Source organism: Neolamprologus multifasciatus, chromosome 6, assembly GCF_963576455.1.
Source record: "Neolamprologus multifasciatus chromosome 6, fNeoMul1.2, whole genome shotgun sequence".
NCBI classification, from domain to species: Eukaryota; Metazoa; Chordata; class Actinopteri; order Cichliformes; family Cichlidae; genus Neolamprologus; species Neolamprologus multifasciatus.
In genome coordinates this window covers 29,036,743-29,059,025 of record NC_140444.1, presented here as the reverse complement: position 1 = coordinate 29,059,025, position 22,283 = coordinate 29,036,743, and the positions used below count along the sequence as shown (strand labels likewise).

Here is a 22,283-nt window from a genome sequence, read left to right as displayed (position 1 = left end):
CGAGAGAGAGAAAGGGGAGGGTGGAGCAGTTTTTAGAGCTGTATCTAGCCCGGCTCATATAAGTGTTTTCATGTAATCCATTTAAAGACAAGAGTCATCAACAAGTGCAATTTTCAGGCTCAGTCTCAGCATGCAGCGCTCACAATGCCAAAAGTAAAGTGTCATTGTTCATGAAGCCTTCAAACTAACGCACACACATATCGAATGATGCCAAATCCCTGCTAGCAGAGTCACCTTCACGCAACTGCAACAGCAAACAGCAGGACAAGAGCTGCAAATCTCAACATATGACATATAAAGTTGACACAGAAGAAATGAATGGGATGGCACAGTGCTCCCCCCGTGGCTGCATTGGTTCTCACCGTGTGGTCTGGTGGCCTCCCACAGTCTGGAGACTTACACGTTACAGTAACTGGTGATAGTAAAGTGAATGTGTGTGGATGGTTATCTGCAGTGTTGCATGTAATGCATTCCTGAGCAATGCAGTGCTTTTTATAGTTCATGTAATGTGCGAGACAGTTTTAGTGAAGTTACATTTTTCAGTAGTGCAGTGTCGTAACAAGTTACTGTACTAAACTCACTAATTTTATACAATTACAACCATGTTGTTGCTTATATTCTTCAGTTACTGGCAAGAGAGGTGCATGGAAAGAAAAAAAATAACAAACATGCCTTTTTCTTACTCCACTTGTGCTACAATTGACTGACTTTGGTTCATGTGCAGGGAGGAGGAAAATGGTAAAGCAGAGTACAACATTTGAGGAGTGGAGATATGGACATTGCTTTTATCTGTAATCCATGAAAGGACAAGAACACAATGGTAAAGTGCAACCTGCAGCCAGGAGTGGTAACACAACTTCAGCTCTTTGCAAACATCTGCACAGACAGCATGCTAACACAAAGCTAGTGAAGAACCGAGAGTGATGTTAATGCTGAGTGTCTGGCAGCCCAGCAGCCAGAACCTGAACTTCAACAGGTAAAAAACACAATGATGAGCAGTCAAGCTGGCAGCTGTGTAGCCTTGATGTCTATTCACACCTGTTTCTACAGTACAATTACTGTGGTGATCACTTTGAAGGTTTTTCAACATTGTGTTGCCAGTTTTCTGCTCATACATAAACACTAATAGAACACTATTTTTTTTTATAAGATAAGATGTACAAGGTCCTAAACCCTAAGGTTATTATTGTTAATTGAGTAACAGTGCATTTCACATGTAATGGAGTAATGCAAAAGTAATATAATGAGTAGTCTAACAAATTACTTTCTCCAGCAAATAATTAAGTAACATACTGCACTACTTTAACAAAAGGAAAGAAGAACATCTAATAATTACTTTATTCAGTAACAATCCCAACACTGGTTATGTGCCTGTGGTTGCTTAAATAGCAAAAAGCAATTATTAGTCTGTAAACAGAATTAAAAACAGTCCAAAATGTGAAGTAACACAAAGTGCAAACTAACAATAATCAAAACCCCCAAATGCTAGCATTATAGTAAAACCTAAAAGAAACCCCAAAGACACTGAATAGGAATATAACGTACTAAAAGAAAACCCCACAACAACACATGACGTAGAACCATCACATCCTCTCTCTCTCAACTTGACCATTCACACAGCAGTCGCTTTCTGAAACATCGGATATGTATCGGATTCAGTACCACATATGAAAGTGACCCAGATCGGATTTGAAAATATCGGATATGTGCCGTTCACACTGTCATACCATGATCGGATATGGGGTTGGCATAGGGTCAAAAAAATCGGATTTGATGCGCTTTCGCCTGCAGTGTGAACGTAGCCTTAGTGTCCGTCACCCAAAGTTAAAGAAGCAGTTAAGGAGAGACATTAAGTGCTAAACTTGTTTTGCTCAGTCTCATTTTGAGGCTTTTTTCAGAGAAAATTATGTTTATGCAAATTAATACATTACTAACAATATAATTACTAATTTTGACATTTAAATTTAGGAAAACCTGTAATACTGACATAACATGTGGACAAAAGTATTGGGTCACACCTCTTAATCTTTGAATTTAGGTATTTTTAGTCTCGTTGCCACAGGTGTATGAAATCAAGCACTCAGCCATGCAGTCTCCATTTACAATCAGTTATGAAAGAATTGGTCGTTCTAAAGAGCTTAAAAACTTTGAGCATGTGATGGCTGCCACTGGTTAAACAAGTCAGTTCAAGATTCTTCGCGTTCAACTCTAAGCAGTATTATTGCAATGTGGAGGCGCTCAGGAGCCACAGCAATTCAGCCATGATGTGGAAGCCCATGCAATGTTACAGGGCGGGGTCACCGAGTGCTGAGGTGGGTAAAGGCTCCAACACTCTGCTGACTCAAACATTAACATCAGCACAAAAACTGTGTGCTGGGAGCTTCATGCATTTCCATGGCCGGGCAGCCATAGAGTGTGCACCAAGCAGTTCCTCCTGTCTATATCCTGAAGCTTTTTCTGAGGTATTTGTTCTTAGTCTTTATTTATTCATAGCTTTATTTATTTATACGACAGTTTATTCCTACAAATATAGTGGAATTTGCCAATTATTAGCTGTCTGGTGGGAGTATTTTCTGGTTTATGAAGTCATTAAAAGAGATTTTTAAAATGCCTTTGGTAAAAAAATCTTTGACTCTCATATATCAACAAAATGAAACAACAACTTGGTTTATCCAGTGTTCAGATTTGTGGTCTGGAAAATTATGCAAATACACACATATTTAGAGACATAATGCATTATTAGCATATCCAAACAACATTTCAGAAAAGTAACACAACTATTGAGCTGGGGAAGTTTGATGGAACCAAGTTAAACATTAGTGAGTTAAAGAATAATTAAATATCCGACGTGTGAGTATGCATCAGCTCTACGACTCATGTGGAGGCACGCACAAGCAGCCTGTGAGATTCAGCACACTGTGAGTTGCTGCTGGATTATTGAATGCATGTGGAACAGCCTCCCCTGACACTTTTCAGGCGCTGGAATTTAGAAACTTTGTGAAAATAATTTTCATTGTTTGTTTTATTTCATTTTCACACAGCAGTAAAGGGGCAGGGGAGGTTTGATGAAGTGTGACTCTAGACAATGACTGAGACAATACTGAGTGTTGACTAACAAGACTGAGACTAACGCTATTATCGTTTTAAGGAGAGTGCCTAATGGAAGTGTTACATGTTCCATGTAATAATCTGAGTCACCCCAGTGAGAATGCTGGTCTTCATCTTCTCATTTCACACTTCAGTTTAAAATTCCATTATTTATTTCCTGTCTGTTTCTACTGCGCTTTGTTGTATTTTATCGATAAAGCAAGCCTTCCCTCACAGACAGCTGGACGTCAGCTTCAAGAAACAAAGTAGCTTTTTGACCCAACTTCCATTATGGTTATTATAAGACAGGTATAGAAAATTAACCACCCCCCCCCCCCCCCCCCCAAAAAAAAAAAAAAAAAATAAGGCTTATGACAAACTTAGATTCTACAACTTTATTATTATATTATTTATCACATGCTCATTGCGTACCTGCAGCCAGGCATGGGTCTCCGCATTCCTGTCGAGCTCCTCCAAAGATCTTACTTTTTGGCTGAGCGGTCAGAGAGGGCGGTTCTGCAAAAGAAAAAAAAATTGTAATAACATCAAGTCATTAAACAGCTACTAACAAGCTCTCAATTTAGGCAAATAAATAAATAAAAGGCTGAAAATGAAAATGTAACAGACAAATTTACAGTTTGCCCTCTCCAAGTATTTATTCCTTAATAGAGGAGACTTGTAATGGAGCACCGCAGAATAGAAATGGTTCCCCTCTTGGCACTGAGTAACTTAAGTGCCAGTGGAAGGCAGGATTTTGTGTCTATATGCTCTGTGAAATCGCTTCCATACACAGCCACAAAAAAACACATTCGGGGAAGGTCCCAAGGGGCACAGTCCTCCTCTTTTTTTCTTAAACAAAACTCCATTTTGCTGCCAATGACTGCTCCATCCTAACATCTTCACCAGCACTGCTCTAAGTGCTGACAGCAGTGGTGAGAATAAACAAAAACCTTGAATGTAAATATATGCTTGCATATATATATAATATTGTAATATAATTTTACTTGCTATAAAAGAGAGGTTACCTACTGCTGCACAGACTCCATTTCTCATTTTCTAATCACTTGTTAATATTTACAAAGAGATGACAGCTGAATCTTTGTTCAATAGTTCACCAGAGAATGACTGAGGAAAATGAAATGTCCAGTGTATGACTCAAATAATAAATGTGTATTTTGGCTTTTGCAACAATATACCTCTTATTGAAAAAGGAGAATTTTAATAAAAGTTTCATTTGTGTGCTAGGTTTAAGGTAATAACATGCAAACAATAAGGTTTTTTAAAACTCTGCTGTCCCTCTAGACTATTGAAAAATCCCCCTTTTTATCCCATGTTATTTTATTTTCTTTGCATCGTATTTCAGTGGACTGCATTTTCACTTATTGCCATCACTACCACGCAGGAGTGCTGTAAACGTCAGGACTTTCCATCACGTGACACAAGTCCCGTTTTTGTTTATTTACTTGATCTTTCAGTTGGCGCATGGTTACGTTTAGTCACCAGAACTACTTTTTTATAACATTAACATGATCACAGATCATGTTAAAGACCTTTTCACAGACTTCATCTTATTTTCTTTGTTACCACACTCCTAAAAAGAGAACATTTGATTTCACTGCATCTAATTCGGATTGTTGCAGAGCCTTTATTGAGAGCAACGCTGCATAAAAACCCGCTGCTGAATGGAAGCTGGCGACTTAAAAAATGCAGTCCCAAACTGGAGTAGCATGTGTGGCTGAAAGCGAGACCACCCTCACATCTAAACAGCAGACTGAAAGAAAACACAAAGTTCTTTTTAGTACTTGCAGGCAACTTTTAAACCCACATATGTGCATCACCTATCTTTACTGGTGCACTGTGCAATTTTGCCGGATTTTTGACAAAAGAAAGAGGAAAGCGTGCAGTTGAAGAACGACGGGGAAAACAGAGATTGAAATAACAGCCATATGGTGTGACCTGATAACATAGCTGCATTATTCTCCTTCAGTCAGGTGAGTGCAAGAACCTAGATGCCAAAAACACAACAAAAACACGATTTAAGAGTGTTTGGGTGGCTGGTTTTAGGGATTTGAGCTTTTGCGGATTCCCTGATGTCTGCCTGCAAAACAGAAGACAGAAAACAACAGCAGATATATTGTTTTTTGCACCGCTAGTCGTTTGTACAGTATACAACAGCAAGGATGCAGTATCATACATATTCCTATTAGAGGATCGGGGCAGAAAAGAAAATGAAATTGAATAATGAATGCCTTTGAGGCTGTCTCTTTCTTTCAAGGCAGACACATACACTATTCTGTTTAGGAATCCCTTTTATTGCATCAAGGTCTGTTGAGCCCATAGCAGAAAAAAGAGGATCAGTACCATGTATTCGTCAGTCACTTCTTTTCTGATACATATGATGCATCCAGGCTTTTTCCCTGTCAGGCAGGCCTTAACGGTCCTGCCGGCCTAAATGAGGAAAGATAACTTAGAAAAAGGGAGTTTTTGGGGGAAGACAAAGAAAAAAGGATTATGAGGGGGGCACAGAACGAGAATAAGTAGGGTATAAATATTTCAGGCAGGCCTTCTGAATATTCTGTGGGCGTAGGTAGTCGGTGCTCTCTGCTTAGGTGCTCTTTCGCACAGAACAATCACAGCAGAGTAAAAAGATGCTAAAGAAACTAGAGGAGAGAAGTTTCGGCTCATCAATCACATGCTCCCTGCTCGCGTGTAGAGTTGTTTTCTATTACACGCACACACGCAGAAGACAGGATGGCTTGCTACAAGAGTGCTCTTGTTTGAGTGCTTTCAGCATCCTCTTATTGATTCGTGACTCCAGGGAGAGGGGCTAATTGAGCTGCCGGGCAAACAGGCATATGTTGGCAACGGTGCCATTTTGTGATTGTGTGTAAGCATGAAGTGCACACATGCATGTTTTTGTGAGAACACGTGGGTGAGTTTGTGTGTACATGAATCCAACAGCTGTTTGTGACTACAATGGACAATTTAATGGTGAATGTGGACAACAGATTCAGCTCGAGCAGTGCTGTAGCTGACAGTCATGCCTCGGTGCTCACAGTCCAGCTTCCAGGAGTGAAGTTAAGAATAAATGGAGGAATAAACAGTGCCCGGAGCAACAAATGTACTAGGAAAGACAAGAGCGAGGCTAAAGCAGAAATTAATCACATGTTGAGGGCATTAGTGGACCTACCCAGGACAATCATGGATAATTTTGTTAGGCAGTGTGTGTACTTGTATTACTCATGTTATGAGGACATAAATGTCTTTGCACAATACACTGTGGGGACTCGCCTCCTTTTTGGGGCAAAAGTCCCCTAAACATAGAGTTAGGCCTAATATTAAGTTATTCAAGTTGTACTTTCAATATAATAAATAAGAGCTTAAGGTTCAATCTTCAGTTCAAGGGGCTGGACAAAACATTGCGTTAACTGTGGAGAAACTAAAGTATTTTCATAAACAATCCCAGAGTTTCAGGCGCTCGAATGAACTAGACAAATTAACACATTCATAAATAAAATGAACATTTTCAACACTTTGTGGAGAATCTTTCACAGACAATGACTGTCTGGCGTGTGGAACTCATGGATATCAGCGAACAATGGGCATCCTCATCATTTGTGATGATTATCCTGGCCTCTGCTGCATCCCTCTCTTCAGTGTTGTTTGTTCTCCCTGCCATTAGTCTTTTATCAGCAAAGTGAAATGCAGCTCAAGTGAGCTGAAATCAGGTGACCGACTTAGTGCAAAATAATTTGCTTCCTGACCTTAAAAACAAATAACGCTGGTTTGCTTTTACAGTATACTGTGCCTCACTTTTCAAAGCACCGTCTAATACATATGAATGCAATCTCTACACAGTTCATCAGACTTCTAACATGTCTCAGTGACACTGGGAACATGCGCTCATGTGCATCACACAGATAATTTCACATGCTTCAAATTACAAAGTGCAAATTATTCTTCACCATGGAAAGGATTCTGTGATCATCCACCACAGGCATCGTCTGTGGATGTCCGGTCATTTAACTTCAACAGTGTGTTTTTTTCTTCTAGGAATTACCCGGACTGTTTGTGAAGATTTGGAAAGTCCTACTGTTTCTGCTCTTTTGATGGGTTTATTTTCTTTTTATGAATGGCCTGTCTTACATTTAGAATTCATTATGGGTTCACAGAAAAAGCTTCCAAATGCAAATGAAAATCTCCTTACTAATATGACAAAATAATGCATTTCCATGAAGCATCTTTTGAGTCTAATTACACTTAAGCCCCTGAAAATAGGGCACTGTGTATAAAATGGTCATTATCCCTCAACGGTTAATGCAGTATTTCAGTTCAATCTTTGGAATTAAAGCTGAGTTTTCACACTAAACCAAATTTGTCAAATTCATCGACTGCAACCTGAATATGTTATTTATAAACAGCTTTAAAAAAAAGTCAAAGATATATGGAACTAATGGTAAATAACACAATCAACTCAACCCAAATGTTTTTCGATTTAGGATAAGTGACGAGGATATGAATGTAAGTCAGTGTAATGTCATTTGAAGTGAAATGATGGAAATCTGAATGCAAGTGTGTCTGTGGGTGACCAAGTGACTGCTTTTTTCTTCTTACCCATTACAGTGAGGTGCGCTTTTGTCTCCACGGGTTTGGCAGTGCCGTTGCTAAACGATGCTTCACAAACATATAAGCCCGTGTCAGAAGAGGTGGGGGCAGGAATAATGAGCCGTTGCCCACTGGAAAGCCGACGCCCATCACGCTTCCACGACACCAGAAGGCGGTCCACCTGGTCTGAGAGGAGAAGAGAAAAGGAGGAGAGGAGAGGAGAAAAGAATGAGCAGAACTGGGTGGCAGAAGGCAATTACAACTATTGAATCCATCAGTTTATTTGTCAATGAGGCAGGAAATGAATGATGACAGTCTATATCAGAGCAGTCAGCTCTACTCAGGCATGAAGGAGCTTCAGTCAGTTACTCTAAATGTTGGGAAAGGAAATGGGTTTTCGTGTAAAATGAAATTTTGTTTTGGATAAACAACACAGGAAAAAAACACATTCTTTTGTGGCATGTGCATTTATGCAAGACAGCAATGTAGCAGCATATTCTCAAGTCATAATAGTGCAGCTCATTTTCCCTTTTCCAACAATATATTTCTTATCTTGTGCAGTGAACATGTACTCGATTTAGCATGACAACAGCTGACTAATGTAATCAGCATCTGGAACTGTTCTTAAAAATGCGTTTTGCGAAGGACCGCTCAAAAGCTCAGGTAGGAGACAGGAAGCTATGAATTTCAACCAAAATGTAGTGATGCGAATATAAACACAATACTCATTAACAAAATCAGATGAAAAAACCATAGCTGCATTTGAACAACAAGATAGATGATGTTAGTGTCCAGTTTCTTCATTGGAACATTCACAATTAGTACATTTTAAAAAGTAGTACAGCAGGAATCAGGACACAAACACAGGAGCAGAAATTAAAGAGACATAAAGCAAAGCTGGGTGTAAAATACTTTATATTAGAGATCATTAGCATTACAATGTTAGTATTAATGTTTATTGGATTTTTCCAACATTTCTTTGCCTTCATACTCCTCTAGCAGTCATTCTGTTGGTGGCAGTAGATGACACTAACAAAGAACTTTATTAACAAGTCACAAAGCGAATGAAAAGAAGGCCAGTAAGTCAACCATGTTTGCATTCAATGCCTGGATGAATTTGAGACACAGTCTGAAGAGGTCATTGAACCAGAGGTTAACCAGAAAAACTTGTAGTATAGAGAACAAAAGCAGTGCTCGACTGACACATTTCGGCTCACAGCCTTCATCAAGGTCATCACGCATAATGGCTGCATCTCTTCAGACGACTTTTTTCTCCAAGCACCTTGGAAGTAAGTGAAGTTGTGCCAAAAACCTTTACTTGGTTTGAATTTGAGATACACAAATCTCTTCTGCCATATGCAGTGATAGACTGTTTTGGACAGAAATCCACTGATTTAATCGATGACATGGTCATATAAAACTCGTAGCAAAGTTTTTCTGGTGGAATCTGTTATTTTAGATGCCGTCCAAGTGTAAATAAAACACAACGAGCACTTTTTGTCAATCACATTCCAAATGTAAAGTGAAGACAAACTTGAATTTAAAGGCACCTAACCAGCAGATATGAAAAAATTTGAAATATTTGCAGACATCGGTGGTTTCTGTCCCTTATAAAGAGTGAAAAGCAGATTTTAAAACTCTTCCTATTAGGTCTGCTGGGACTGGGCTTCCAATCACCTTCTAATCATTTCAGCACTTTAGCAGGACAGCGCTATAACTCACTGATGATTAATGGAGGTGGATAGCCAATGCTTTTAGAATTTAGCACTACTTTAGATTTCATTGCTCAAACTCCTATTTCTCCCAGATATTGTATAGTATAGTTTCTCTCTTTTAGTTGTTTCCTGGGTACAAGACTATCTCTCTGGTGTGAGAATTTCAGTGGGTACATCTCTGATAGCAGAAATAGTCACTAGGCTTTCTCTAACGTTTCAGAAGCGGCAATAAAACAAAACAACAGAAAAACAAAAACCTCAAACAAACTTATTAGTGTTGAAATTAAATAATCACTTTTCTAATAGCTTATTAGACTGAGATGGTTCCTCTGCTGTTTTGTAAAAGCTACTGTAGCTACATTCCAGGTATCCATTATGTGTAATAGTCACTTGATTTTTTTATACCTTGAGTGCTACCCAGTGGTCAAGTGCCAGTCGAGTGCAGCAGAAAAACATTTAAAGGGGCTCTCACAAAACAGAGCAGCCAGCCTAGGTCAGACTTAATAACAAAATCTGACAAAACCCTTGTACAAACAGAACAAAAGTAGGCAAAAAATATCACCTGTTGAGTCCAGAAAACTCATCATTCTGATTGGCTGTGCTCTTATCTGGTCATTATAGCCTTAGTGGCACTTTTTTTTTTCCTATTAATGTTTGACTCATAGGAAAACCTGCTTCTGAGTGAATATAACAGAAGATTATAATATAAGCATAAAAATACATTCTCATCACATTAGCCAGGAGGAAAGTATGACTACCTAGATTCACTTAATAATTCTTTAAGCAATTTAAACTAACTGAATTGATGCTGTGTACTTAAAGAACTGACATAATTCAAATGAAAGTATGGAGAAAATCGCTTTACTTTTCTATTTGTTCAACATTTACAGAACAGCCAGTATGTAGACGTTTTTGTGTAAATGTTTACTGGGCCTGGGATGTATTCCATGCCTATGAGTTCAGTGTTTGTATTGTAATACCTACTCTGAACTTCTTAAATACTGTCCCTGACAAATATTACCCATAATACAATACAATAAAAAAAAGAAACTAATCAAAACTAAACTAAAATAATGGCTAGGATAATCAGTCGTTCAGGTAATTATTGTAAGCTGTGTGAGCTGGGTGACCCAGTGTGAGTAATTTAAGTGAGAGGGGAACATTTGCTGAGCTTCAAGTTTCCGAGGTGTCCTCTAAGTGACCTGGAAGAAAACAGTTTAGCAAAAGAAACCGTTCACCCTCTGCAGGCATGTTTGTATGTGCACGTATGCATGCATGTAAAAGGAGTTTACCTAGCATTAGCAATGCACTCCAGTATAGCTTCATTTCCCGCCACCACTGTTGTGTCTTTTGGACCAATCACGATAGCCGGAACCACTGGTTCTGACTCGGGATCTGCAACAGAAAGAGAAAAAAAAAATGAGAGGCAGGTTAGCTCATAAACCGTAGACAGCAGCATGATCTCAAACACAGATCTCAATGGTCTTCCACATACGCACACCGCTACACTCTGACACTGTCCACTCAGTGTCGTACTATACCCAACTTTGTGTAGCAAACATGACTACACAAAGCTAATCATCACAGTTTCCACAGTTTTAGTTCACATGATTGTGAAAACTAAGCACAGCCCACGATTCAGTAGTTTGCAGAACCACCAAGTAATAACTTTGTGTATGAGATTGTCAGTCTCTCACGTTACTCTGGAGGAATTTTCTGTGACTGGCATCATTGTCCTGTTTGACGCAATTTTGTCCAAATTCAATGCAGTTTTGTTTACATAGTGTACACTGGCTGAATGAATACAGTGAAATGATGCTGCATCGTTTGGATGAGCAGAAAGAGTGACTGCATCATACCCACTGCGCAACATCTCCAACTGGACAGTGTCTGCTCATAATGAAGACAGTAACAGAGATTGAACGAATGGCAGTGAAATTTAAGGTGTGAGAATACAGATGTGACTGAGAAAAGACTAAAAGTTCTGATAAAACTTTCTTTCGGTTTCTGAACAACTGTGTCCTCTTATCTCAAACATATTTTCAGTCATGCACACACAAACAGTGTAACTCGCTCTTATAAACAACAGCATTCTTTCTGTCTGAACCACACTATCCAGTATATAATGATGTATTGGAGATAGCATGGCAATGTGTCTGAGTTACAATTATACTTCTCAGAAAAAAAAAAGTACACTAGTGTGAGTATATGAAGAATGATTTATTGCCCAAATGGTATGTGGGAGACTGTGGTGTACGTGCAAGATTATGATTTTGTGTGTGTGCGAGAAAGTATGATTTATGGCCTGAATGGCCTCTCATAAGAAGAGAATGCCTTAGAATTGTTATCAGTTTGAAAAGTATAACATTTGTTCAGAATATAGCAAAAAAAACAGACAAGCAGAAAAATTTATGTCGGTGTTTTAAAGATTTTGTGAAGCCTATACGTTACTGTTATGGCTCTGTAAGAGTGTGTGTGTGTGTGTGTGTGTGTGTGTGTGTGTGTGTGTGTGTGTGTGTGTGTGTGTGAACTTCCCTTGGTTCCCAGTGCATCGACTATATAACTGATGAATATGTAGATTTTCAAAAGGGTGGGGGGTAGTAGAGTGTAAATTAACAGACTAGTTCTGATAGGGGTTGGTCGGGGTAGAAGGAAAGGAGGGGGCATAGAGGGGAGGTGAGAAGCAGCTTTGATCTTCCCTTTGAAGGGAACGAGGAAAAGGTGGTAATTGACTCTCTGCTCTTTATTCCCCCCTCTCATTCTCCCTCTTCTCTTTTTTTTGTAAATCAGAGAGAAAGCGCTGAAAAGTCATATCCCGCTGTCACACGGACCTGTAATAAGACATGCGGTGGGAAGACAGGCGAGCGATGGCACAAACAGATACACACACACACAGATACACACACACACTTGAGCGCCTTGACAGCAACACTCAGTGAGTGGAGGCTGAGTCATTAATGTAGAAGATAAGTAAAGTGACACCAAAAGAAAGGTAGAATAGACAGATGGAAGCAATCGCGGAGGTCTCTATCACTCTTACTTTCTTCGTTGAACACATTGAAAGGTCTGGGCTCAGAAAAAAGAAGATGGCTTAACAGGAGTGGGTGGAAGACGCAAAGAGGCTGAGCGACGATGGGCAGGCCGAGGTAGAAGCAGATGGAACAAGGGTATAGTGTCCATTAGCTGTCCAGTGTAGGAAGATGGGGTCAGAGAGGGAGTAGTAACCATCAGCGGACCTTAACAGCAGCAACAAGGCCACAAGTAATGAATGGAAGGGGATGTGAACCCAACCTATTAACCTAGCCCGTGGGGGGAGCAGACCGACAAATCAGGACAGCAAGAACACTGGCATGGCAAGGGAGACAAAAACAAAAAACAAAAAGGGCTTTGAGGAGGGAGACCGGGTATACATGCAGATGGGGAAAAAGTGAGGGGGGACCGCAGATGGTCTTTTCCTTCCTGGAGTGACAGACACGATGGAAGAAATAGAGGGGGAAGCAAAATGCCATACGGTTGTGTGATCCTCGCTCTTCTCTTCTCTCTGTCAGCGTGTCTAACATGCTCTTTCTCTGGGGAAATCTCTTATCATTTCATCTCGTCTGGATCTCTTGTTCCCCACCGCCTATCCTCCCTCCCTTATTCCCTATCATCCTCTTATCTTTGCCTTTTAGTTGTTTAAACTGGGATTATTAAATTAATCTTCTTCAACTTAAACAAGGACAGATATTCAAACTGGCAGGAGCATTATTATACATGCGCATGCAAGCTGTGGCAGCTAAAAGGCTTGCTCTAAAGATTCAACAAAGAGAGTCCAGAAAGTTTAATCTAACTCTATTGGATTCCTCATTTAGCAAATGAGAAACACCATGTGGCAGAAGCAGGGAAAGCAGCAGTGATGGAGGGAGGGCTCGCAGGACAGGTTGCTGCAGAATGGAGCAATATCAGAACAACAACTTGGGGCTAAAAAGCTTCATTATAGAAAGAGGAATGATAAAAAAGAAGAGCTGTTGAAGCAAAAAAAAAAGAAAGAAAAAGTGGTGACAGAGAGGGAAAAAAAACATAAATCTTGTGAGCTTCCTCCAAGCGTATGTGCACATGGTTCTGGGTATAATTTAGCACCAAAGAGGCATAGACGCATTGCAATGTTACAATGCTCTCGTCAGCGCAATCATTGCTGATTGACGGCAAAGTGCTGCTGAGGTGACACAGCTGTGCTAGTATTGGAAGTGTGTGTGTCAGATTTCCATCTGACACACACACTTCCAATCCTAGCAGAAAAAATCCTAAATTAAATCAAGGATCGGAAAGATATATATATATATATAAAAAAGAGGGCTAGTAAAAGGATCGGTGCGGCTTTAGGGCAAAAAAAAGATAGCGACTGATAAATGGAGAATGAACGAGACAGAGGGAGAGAGAGATGAAAAGCTATTCTATCCTCAGATTACAATGTAATCCCTCTTTGAATGGATTCCCTCAGATTACAGCTTGTTCTTCTATTAAATCTGTCAGTCACTGCAAACTCCCTACAGTGTCGGTGAGTCAGCCGGGACATATATATGTGTGTGTGTGTGTGTGTGTGTGTGTGTGTGTGTGTGTGTGTGTGTGTGTGTGTGTGTGTGTGTGTGTGTGTGTGTGTGTGCGTATTTGTGAGTATGATCTTTCTATGACTGGAGATCTGTGCGCTTTAAGCCTTTCAGACAAATCTCTGCAGAGACCTCGAGTGCAGCGAGGGATTGGTTGAGGACTGAGCACACACATCTCTCTTTATGTACACACACATGCAAAAATCCACACAGGAGGAGGCTGGTATTAGCTGGCTGTGTATTAATAGAGTTGTCAGATACGTGTCTGCATGGTTCACAGCCAACTAACACATATCACACTGTGAGTACACACACAAGTGAGGCAAAAAAGTTTGAGAAAAAATAGTGCGATGTCGAAAGAGGAAGCACAAATTTGGAGGGAGAAATCAAATGGAGGGACAGTGGAAATGAGAGGTTAAAAAAATAAAGAGCTTTTAAAATATTTTGTAGGATACACAGAGAGGAGAAGGTGATCATTTGCTAATCTCCCTGGGGAATGCTGCGTGTGTGAGTGTGAGAGTGGGGTGAGTGTTTGTGCGTGTCACTGCGCTCATTAATGCTGCATGCTGACAGCTAAGTGTCATCATCTGACTACACTCGCCTTAGAATGCCAATAGAAAACCACAAGCCAAGACATGCCACACACACGCACGCACACTGTGCCACACCACACCAAGAGCTGGAGATCCAAGCCCCAAGGGGAGACAGACAAAGGATGGGATGCAGTGAGAGGACAGAGAAAGATGCCCGATTTTAAATATTCATCTCTTCCTTCAGCTGCCAAAGCTTCTATCTATCTTTGTCATCACTCCATGCAAGTGATGAAAGCAGGAGATGGAAAGATGGGAGAGAAATGGAGGAGGTAGGTGAGGAAACAGGAAACACGCAGCAGTAATGGTGAGGCAGGAGCAGGAGTTAGGCTCTGGGGAGTACTCAATAACTATTTGATTCATTTTTAGTATTTTTTTAGCAGCTTGACAAAACCAAATATGACATAATGAGGTAACATTTCATCATCTCTATAGTGAAATAAGCGTGTGTGCAACGGCTTCACGCCTGCAAACTTTTTTGAGCACACCGGGGGAAAAGATAGATGAATTTTCTTTTCAGCCATTAAAATTATTAACCTTTGACAAAATGTTAATTGCACACACACACCTGCAAACAGTTACAACACTAAAAAGACAACGTGCACAAATTGAATTATACAAGTATGTGCTGATGAAGAAACAGTAGCATGAGTTTAGCAGAGAAAATGTTGCCAAAATGAAGCAAAGCCAGCGAGTTACAGTGCTGTGAAAAAGTATTTGCCCCCTTCCTGACACATCTGTCACACTTATGTTTCGGATTATCAAACAAATTTTAATATTAGACAAAAAAAAAAAACCAGAGTTAAAACAAAAAAGCTGTTTTTAAATTTCATTTATTAAAAGAAAAAAGCTATCCAACCCCACATAGATGAATTTCATGATGAACCACATTTGTTAAAAAAAAAAGCCAAGTTCAATTTCACTAGTCACACCCAGGCCTGATTACTGCTAGACCTGCAGAATCAAGAAGGAACTTAAATAGAACCTGTCTGACAAAGTGAAGTACAAAGTCATTGGGAACTATCAGTCTAGAAACTGTTACAAAGACATTTCTAAGGCTTAAGGGCTCCAGTGAACCACGGTGAGAGCCAATGGTGAACTAGTGTACCAATATAACTCCAAGAGCGCACCAACAACTCGTCCAGGAGGTCACTAAAAAACTCAGAATATTTTGTGAAAAACTGCAGGCCTCACTTGTCTCAGTTTAGGTCAGAGTTCACGATTCAACAATAAGAAAGTGAGTGAGGAAAAACGACATCAACGGGAGACTCAAGAAGAAAACCACTGTGGACCAAAATAAACACAAAGGCTCATCTGACTTTTGCCAGAAAAAATTCTTGATGATCTTCAGGCTTTTGGTAAAATCTTCTGTGGACTGACGAGACAAACGCTAAACTTTTTCTGTCCCGTTACATCTGGTGTAAAACTAACACAGCACTTACTAAAAAGATCAATCAAACATGTTGGTGGTAGTGTGATGGTCTGAGACTTTTCCTGCATTTCGTCATTCATCCAGGTGACTTCTTCAGTCTCAGCTGACGGCAGGTTTCCCCAACATTACAAACAGTACATTTGCACAATGACTCAAACCAGCCCACTGAATGAAGTCAGCTCGTTGATCATTAATATGCATACTGTCATGCCCATTGATCAACAACTACTTATCAAAGCCCACTGAACAAAGACCATTCTGACCATTGGTCAGACCATTGGTTCATGCCCTGATGCCCCCAGAACAATGACCCAAAACACTACAGCAAGTCACAAATGGCTCAAAACCAAAATAAATGGTTTTAGAGTCGCCTAGTCAAAGTCTGGCTCTAAATCAGATTGAGATGAATTCTTTTAAAAACCTCTCCAATGTGGCTGAATTAACATAAATTCTGCAAACCAAATTCCTGTGAAAGACCCATTGCCAGTTATCACAAACACTTCATACGACGAAGGGTGGTGCAACCAGTTATTAGGCTTGACAGGCAAATACTGATCCAGATAGGTTTGGATAGTTTTTTTCCTTTAAAAAATTAGAAAAATTAAAAATTCTTTAATGATCTATAATGCGTACATGTGACAAATGTTTAAAAAAAGACCCTTTTTGAAAATTGGGAAGCAGGCAAATACTTTTTCACAGCACTGTATAATCAAATCAGTGTACTTAAGCGCTCAGAGCTCTGCATTTCAAAAGTACCGCTTTCACTCCTGCAAACACCTGCAGCGTGTGAGTCAACACTTTCCTCAGATTGGAAGTTACTGTCGTCACTACCACCTTCCCGCAGAGCTGAATGCGGCACCTCCTTGTGAGTCCTAGTGCCCTGAAACCTTGACATCAAATATCAATGACGCAGTCTATACTCACATTAAAAATAAAACTCCACCCCATATGATCTGCCTCACTAAACTCCCATTAAACAATGCAAAGCCTTAGGAAAGCCATTTATAACTGTATATGCACCATAGTGATAATGTCAGGCAGTTGCAGCAAATTGGCAGAAGTAATTCAATTACAAATGTAGTGAAGCTAAAGTTGTAGTCCTTCTTCAGCCTTGTTATGTATTTGAGAGTGGCACTAAAGATAGTGGTGGGGTGGATAAATAAGATAGATAACGTGTTACTAGAGACTAACTGGTGTTTCTCCTAATTTTTGCAACGAATTTTGGAGAAATAAGTCCAAATGAAGATTGTTTTAAAAACCGCACATCATATTTCTGCAGTGGGAACATTAAGGATAACAAGCCATATGTTGGGTTTGTTTAAAAACAACAAAATGGCATTACATCCAACTGAAAATCAGAGCAGGCACCCTGTTACAGGCAGACTTTCTAGGCCTCTGCTAAATGTAAATGTTTTACTAACAGAGCCTAAGAGAACTGGGTTTTATTTTGGTTGCATAGTTTTAGTTCATTTATGATTTACTTCTTTTTTTATGATTTTCTGGACTTCTTATTAAAGAAGAATCAGTTTTATATCACAATAAAAGAAAAATATCGTACTTAAACATAAGCTACTTGATTAAAACTTGGCTCTAACTAACATGGTGGTGGCAGATTTTATTTAAAATGTTAACATTATATTTTGTTGAATATTTAAGCATTTATATAAATTTAGCTATTACTAACATTTTACCACATTAAACAAAGTTGATTTCACCAACTCTAATTTAAGAGAAAAATATTATTTCCTGAAACCTGAAAAAGTATATTTCAGGATAAAGGCACAAATTACTTCTATACCCCACCCTGCGTTTCTTATTAAATTGGAGCAGTGCTATACAGGCAGCTGCACTAGTTATTATTTTCTACGTATCCTTTTTTCTTGACTTGTGAGGGGAGTCATTTGTCTTCAGCATCTCTGAATAGCCCATAAAAAGCATAAAACACGCAAATAGATTCAGGGTTGGGAAAATGAAGTCGATACATAAGTGGCCTTCACATAAAATCTGCATTTTATGTGAAGGCCACCAGATGGCGATAGCTATGGTTGCAAAAACACAGTGCTGTAGAAGTCTATGAAAAAACGGCTTTCTGACTTGACCTCTGTAAACATTTTTCTGCTGAAGGTCTCAGTAGTTTGGGGTCACATAGAATCAAAAAGGAACAATAAGTCTGTTTTGAAAATCTTGGTCATGCTACGCATCAAAAAATGAAACAATAGCTTACTGGCTAACAAACTGTTATTCATAAAGTAATTAGCCAATGAATGTGTGGTCTTTTCGAGCCACAGCGGAGAGTCTCCTCTCAAGGCTGATGTATGCTGCTTCTGTCAGCTTCCGAAGAATTGCAAAGGATCTTTTTAGATTCTAGCCCTGTGATAGCGCATATCTTAACATGATTGTTGTGTATGTCATTACAGAATTTGGACATTTTTTAGTGTTGGTAGCAGACAGAATGGTCAATCTCTATTAAAATTAACTGAGTTGATGACCTTGAAATTAAAAGATGTTGAGTTCTAAGTTTTGTAGCCATGAAGCAGAAAACAGTGAAACTTTAGTGAGGAAACATCCCTTACAGTTTGTTCTCATCACTTCAGCCAGTGTGGCTTCAGTGAGCAGCTCTTAGCTCTCAACTTCTGGAGAGAGCAAAGGATCAAGGCAACATTTGTCTCTGTTTAGACAGACAGAGCAAGGAAGATAATGCAAATGCAAATGGCTTCTTTACCTGGTGACCCGCGGTTTTTCTTGCCAACTGTCCGTCAGCCACAGAGAATGAGATGAAAAGAAGTTGGAGAAAAAGAGGGATAGGAAGTAAGAGAAATGGGAGACATATAATTTAGATTTCAAGTATTTACTTGGGGTGCAGCAAAAAAAAAAAAAAAAAAGCAATTCACCAAATACACATTAAAAGAAGCAAAAGAAAATTCAAGCTTTCACAAGTCAGCAGAGTCTCAGCGATTTGGAGGCATACTGGATAAAGAGGCTCAAGATGAGGGAGGAGAAAAAACACACAAAGGAGGAAAAAACATACACACAAAAGGCAAGAAACAGAGAAATGGATGACGAGGAGAAACAGACAGCAAGAAAGGGAAGGCTATGTTATCATGGAGTCCAGAGGAAGACAAGCTGTTTGCAGCCCATCCATCAACTGCCAGCTACCAAATTTTGTGTCTCTCATTCAGTCTTTTCTTCTCCCCCTCTATCTTTCGCCTTCTGCCTTTATCCCTCTATTTGTCATAAGTCTGGATGTAGCAGGAGTGTAAGCTGTGAGAAAATGATGGAATTGACATTCTACTGGCAGAAAATCTACATTCACTATTCATCTATCAATACACTACCCCTTCACGCTTCTATTCAGCCGCTCAGCCACTCACTCAACTTTACAATACTGGGAGTGTGTGAGTGTGTGTGTGTGCGGTAAAAAATGTATGTCAGGGGCTTAATTTAGATTCTGATGCAAAGTTCGCTCACAGTCTATAGCACAAGTGACAAAGACTGAGCAAGCAGCTCATGAGGGGGAAAAAACGCTTCCTAAAACAAACTGAGGGAAAAACTTTAGAAGGCTAAACTGTTCAAAAGTTTTCAGCATTTCTTGTGGAAATAAAGATAAATCGGTGGTCGGCTATCGCCAGGTATTAAATGTCAAAACTTGTTCCTATGAACTGAAATGCATCCATAAGACAAATTTGCTTCTTTTTGTGCCTTTTTTAGTGGCACAATATCTTTTAAGACTGATGCTTGTTGTGATGACACTCTCCACCTCTTGTGACAGCTGTGTTCAGTATTGGAGAGGAGGCGTGCTTTGTCTGCAACACTGGAAACACCTGTGAGCTGTGTCAAGCGGCTCTCTTTTCACCAGCTAAATCACCATGGTAACTTATGCTCAACAGATAACCTGGTTGGGACTAGGTTATGTTCCGAGTTTTAATCCCTGGTTCAGAGTGAGATGCTTCGCTCGTGATTCCTGAGACGGCTCGTAGTTGGCCGCACCCAGGCGATTCCCATAGTCAAACACTCATCTCTGCTATCAAAGAACCAGGGACTATGTGAAGTAACCCAGTGTTTTGTCGAGCCAGCTAACACTGTGCCTGTGTTGAATTTCCTTCATCCTATACTCGTCTGCTTTGTGACATAAAATCAGGCGAAGGGCCACAGAGGACTAAGGAGGGCTGGATACTCAAGGCTAGAATTTATTTGGTACCACTTCCAGTCTGATCAGTATTTAATCACTGGTGAGTGACAAACAGTGCTGCAATCAGTGTTTATATAATGTTAATTTTAGCACAGCTGATAAATTCCATAACGTCTTCTAATCACGGAGCTGCTCGTATAAACTGATCACATGTGATGTTGCTGTGTTTGCATTTTGTGCTCCGCAGTCACAGCTGACTGTTCAAAACTGTAGGCGTACTTTACGGTGTAAAGTGTCATTAAAGCGCCTGCTCTATCAGGAGTGTTCAATGCCTCACATCTCCGATGCTCATAGTTTACTAAAATAAAGATGTCTCAACCTTAGTCAAGGTAATGCTCAGGCTTTCACAAGTTTGTTGTGAAAAGGCTCAGTGGTACAAAATGCTAATAACAACAGATGATGGTGTCAGCTGTGACCTGCAGACCTAACCTGCCGCCTAACAGGCTGCTTTCCAGATTAGTGATCTAAATCACCGGCTAGTGACTGATCAATTCTGTGGAAAAAAGCACCACCATTCCCGAAAGATCCCTCAGACCTCAGTGTGCGGGCAGTAGGGAGGTCTAAAGTTTTACTAAAAGCATCTAATGTTTTCTGTTTTCCCTGATGATCACAAAGTATATGTGTAAATTATTATATGATGTCCTGCTGGATGCAAACAATTTAAAACAATTTCATTGTTCTAAGCAATCAATATGACGGTTGTACAACAGAGCACCTATTTGTACTCATGGCTATGTTTGAATTCTGTTTCTATATTATTCTTTACTTGCTCTCAGAGCATTAACAAACACCGTGTCCACAGCTAAAAGAATAAGAACAAAAAATATTTTATGCACATCTACATATTAATTTAATGGAATAATAATTATAATCCATTAGAGCCTCCCAGACCTTAATGACAGAGCACCAGTGTTGGGACTAATGCGTTATTAAGTAACGCGTTACAGTAACTACGTTATTATTGTGGTAACGAGCACGGTAACTAGTTATTATGCCAAAATGAGGAACGCGTTAGTCGTTACTGGGCTTTAGATAGGGTCGTTAGTCGTTACTTCGCGTGGTGGCTATCGCGGTGCTTCCACAGATTCAGTAACATTAGCAAGTGGTGGAGGCCAGCAGGTGGATGAGGAAAAGGGGAGGCAAGAGGAAAAGAGACCCAAGGCGGCTGCCGGTCCGAGTGTGAACTGAACTTCAGGTAAGAAGTTATGACCTGCAGTCTATCTGGGTCAGATATAAACCAAGTTCAGGTGGAGTTTATTTTCGTTATTCTGACTTTTTCCTACTGCGTACTAGCTAGCATGACGGGGTTTCTATACAGCTGGGTGGGTGCTATGATGTTACTGATGTTGAACTTTGTTCATAAGGTTAATTACTGCCAACCGTCCCGTAAAAAACAGAATCGTCTCGTATTCAGAGAAAATATTACACGTTTCGTATTGAGGTGAAAGGGAGCACAGTTTGTCCCGGACTTCAGCTACAATGAAAAAGACACAAAGGTGGATTTATTCTGTCTTTGCTGCACAGCTGCCTCTTCTTCTCTCATTCTCTCCCCTCTCTCTCCTGTTTCTACTTCAATCATGAAAACTGATCAATGATCAGCTGATCGGCTTTTCTCTCTTGTTTGTTTATCGCCCACTTTGCGCCACAAAGAGGAAACCAGCGGATGTCGTGTTAAACAACAGCAGCACGTTTAAGCTTGATCAGCTGTTGTTAGAATTTATTTAATATTAATTTCTACTATCAGCTGATGTTTGCTGGAGCCACAGTTGTAAAAGCTGCTGGTCATGATGTCGGTTTGGTTATCTGGTGAGAGGGAAACATGAAGATGAAACCAGGAGACGTCCTTACTGAATCATGAGAGCTGAAGAGGTGATGGAGAAACAGGTTTACCTTTTAGGTCACATGAATGAGTTGAAGGGAAGTTATCAACTGCTTCTGAGAGACAAATAACACCAGGATCCTTTTGTTTATGTAGCTGACAGCTGGTAACTGTGCAGGGGCGGGTCTAGCAAAGCTTTGCCAGGGGGCCAGGTAGGGCATTAACAGGGAGAGGTGGGCACAAAGAAATACTTTTCTTTC

General features: G+C 39.9%; 1 protein-coding gene across 2 annotated transcripts in view; it reads right to left on the bottom strand.

Annotated features, from left to right (window-relative positions):
• The window catches only part of LOC146517236 (protein sidekick-1-like), a 295,230-nt gene that overhangs the window by 84,325 nt on the left and 188,622 nt on the right, over positions 1 to 22,283 (bottom strand). The window contains exons 6-10 of one of the 2 annotated variants that reach the window (XM_085163638.1): positions 18,738 to 18,764; positions 10,700 to 10,802; positions 9,355 to 9,358; positions 7,702 to 7,873; positions 3,520 to 3,603 (exon numbers count right to left, since the gene is read on the bottom strand). In XM_085163638.1, the coding sequence (XP_085019764.1) occupies positions 3,520 to 3,603; positions 7,702 to 7,873; positions 9,355 to 9,358; positions 10,700 to 10,802; positions 18,738 to 18,764 (390 nt within the window). The remainder of the gene's footprint in view (positions 1 to 3,519; positions 3,604 to 7,701; positions 7,874 to 9,354; positions 9,359 to 10,699; positions 10,803 to 18,737; positions 18,765 to 22,283) is intronic. The other variant, XM_085163639.1, reaches the window with a different exon arrangement.